This window comes from Myxine glutinosa, chromosome 3 (assembly GCF_964187855.1).
Source record: "Myxine glutinosa chromosome 3, kmMyxGlut1.1, whole genome shotgun sequence".
Classification (NCBI taxonomy): domain Eukaryota; kingdom Metazoa; phylum Chordata; class Myxini; order Myxiniformes; family Myxinidae; genus Myxine; species Myxine glutinosa.
The window spans coordinates 81,196,441-81,198,940 of NC_136263.1; the positions used below are offsets into that span (position 1 = coordinate 81,196,441).

The following is a 2,500-nucleotide window of genomic DNA, read 5'->3' on the forward strand; positions in this document are numbered from 1 at the left end:
CCTCACTTTGAAGTCTGCATCCTCTATCTCTCTTCCTGGCTTTTATTTTGCTGCCTTGGCTTTTTTTTGGTAGCTGGAGATGTAGTCGTGCTCTGACTAGTTTGATCAGTCCAACATTCAGCAGAGCATAGAACAGTGACATTACACTCCATTCCAACCTCCTCCGTTTGTCTCGTTAGATAATCAACGCCACACCACTTCATATTTCCTGGATGTTGCATTTTCCAGTTGCAAAGACTGGAAGAATACAGCTCTGCCTGTTATCATGCGTAGCACTTGATCATTCCAGCAGTTGCAATTCGGGAACTAACCGCAATCCAGATTTCACCAGCACTCTAATGCCACCATCAAATGGGGGACGACAACACAATACCCACTCATATACACTGACTGTCAAAAGCACTTGGCCTCACCAATTCCTATCTTCTTCGTTCGTAAGCAGCACAAGGCTGTGGGGCAGCATCATTAGCTGACGGTGTGACTGTGCCACTGATGCAGTTCCCCTCTGTAGGCTAGGGCAGGAATTTGTCCAGGATGTCGGTGATAGCTCGCCTGCTCTTCGAAAGACACTATGGGATCTTCAACATCCACCAACTGATGCCAGCAGACGGGACGCCGGGTTTAACGTCCATCCGAGGAACAGCACACACATTGATGAATATCACCCCGCTGGTGAAACACCGGGATTACAGTTTATAGCTAGGCTGAGATTCAAGCCCAGGACAAACACCTTTGAGGTGAGTGTACCTCGAGGCCATCCGAGCAATTCTAAGAATGATCATCCGAGTTGTCAATTCCTGTACAAGCAGCATAGCTTTACAATCCACTGCAACTACATTCACTGCAATGCTGCAAACAGCCTCCACAAGCATGCACATGTTCCAACACCTGATATTTATCTTGTGGCATTGATAATCATACCATGTGTGTGTATGGTCTGCCATACACAGACATGGTCGATCTAAGGACCGTCACACTTTTCTGACTGGCCACCAAGTCCTGAGACAATCTTCTAGCTCAGCTTCTTGTTCAAAGTCAAATTGGGCTTGCAAGGCCACTGCAGTGCAAAACCACAGCCCTTTCACACAACTGAAAAAAACCTGGAACGAATACTTTGTGACAATGGTGCTGTGGGTACCTTCCAGTTCTGTTCATCAGCAGAATAAAATCTAGAAAGAAAAATTGAGGTGAGGGGGGGCGAGTGGGGATGGCCTGTTAAATGTCCACACATCACACAAAGATAATTAATGCTCAGATGTGGAGGGGGGCAAGTGGTCTGAAAATTACAAACTGCAATAAATAATTATTGTAAAATGGATAATCCGTTTATTTCAAAGAACTATAAAATCCATAAGTTCACTTATGAACAACAACAACAACAACAAAGCAGCACATTTAACCCAAAACGTCCCAATAAAAGTCAATATAGAAACCATTCATGGAAATGCTGTGGAAATGAGCCATGTGGAAATGCTGACTACAAAGTAATACACGTACAAGTTGCAACAAAGTATACTTCACATTTGACAAAATCCGGACCGGGCTGCTGTACAGAATATCACCCATTTGATGCCTTCATGGGTTCAAGCATTGTATGCTACCCGATATTAATTTATGTAGTCCATTTGAAATAAAATTGGTTTAACATCAGGGGTGTTCATTTTATTCTGGCAGGGTACTGTCCGCATGGGTCAGGATGCAGATTATCGAATAGGACCACCCACGTGTGCTTTCAAGGGTTCCGAGTGCAGCAATTCCAAAATGGCAGTAACAAACAAGCACATCACAAAGCATTAACCATGGCAAGAGTTAGTTTTTCTATCTCGTCGGGGTTTGGCCAAATGCTGCATGGCGTGTGGAACGTCGCAGAGAACGCGGACATGAATGCCTGGGAGAAAAGGAAATGGAAAAATATGACAAAACAATAGGCATGTGTGCTGATGCACAACAACAAACAATGCTTCACAAGCATTAGAAAAATATCAAGATCGATTCGTCAAAACTTACTGAAGAGATTAATTAATTTCCCCATCAAACAGCTGTTTGCACAGGGTGTCCCAGATTTTAAAAAAAAGAAAAAAAAGAGATTTACATTTCTTTTAAACAAAAAAGAAACAAGAAGACATTATGCAGAGCACAACACTTGCAAAATCCACCCCTCCCCCCATCAAAAGTTGCCATGGATACATCAAATTCTCCATTTCATTAAGATTAAAATTGATCTCAATCAAAGCTTGGGTCAATCGGATTAAAATTGATGATTTATCAGATGAAAATTAATATTAGAAGTTTGACATCGAGTTGACCTTTGACCTTAAAAGAGCTGGTTTCCCAATTCAGTGAGGCACTATGCAATTGCTATTTAATTTTCAAGTCAATCAGATGAAAAATGACAATTTTAAAAATTTGACCTCAAAATCAAAAGGCTTCTTCCTCATGACAAACTATCATGTGGTGAAGTTTCGTGAAGACAAGTTTAAAATTGTGACCTGTAGGCGAT

General features: G+C 41.9%; 1 protein-coding gene across 4 annotated transcripts in view; it reads right to left on the bottom strand.

The window, feature by feature from the left end:
• Positions 1–1,303: 1,303 nt before the first annotated feature.
• The window catches only part of LOC137423410 (uncharacterized), a 190,368-nt gene continuing 189,171 nt past the window's right edge, over positions 1,304–2,500 (bottom strand). For all 4 annotated transcript variants that reach the window (XR_013622858.1, XM_078774220.1, XM_078774222.1 and 1 more), the window contains one exon: positions 1,304–1,888. Coding sequence is in view for 3 of the 4 variants with exons in the window: in XM_078774220.1 (XP_078630346.1) it covers positions 1,819–1,888 (70 nt within the window). In the remaining variant the exon portion in view is untranslated. The remainder of the gene's footprint in view (positions 1,889–2,500) is intronic.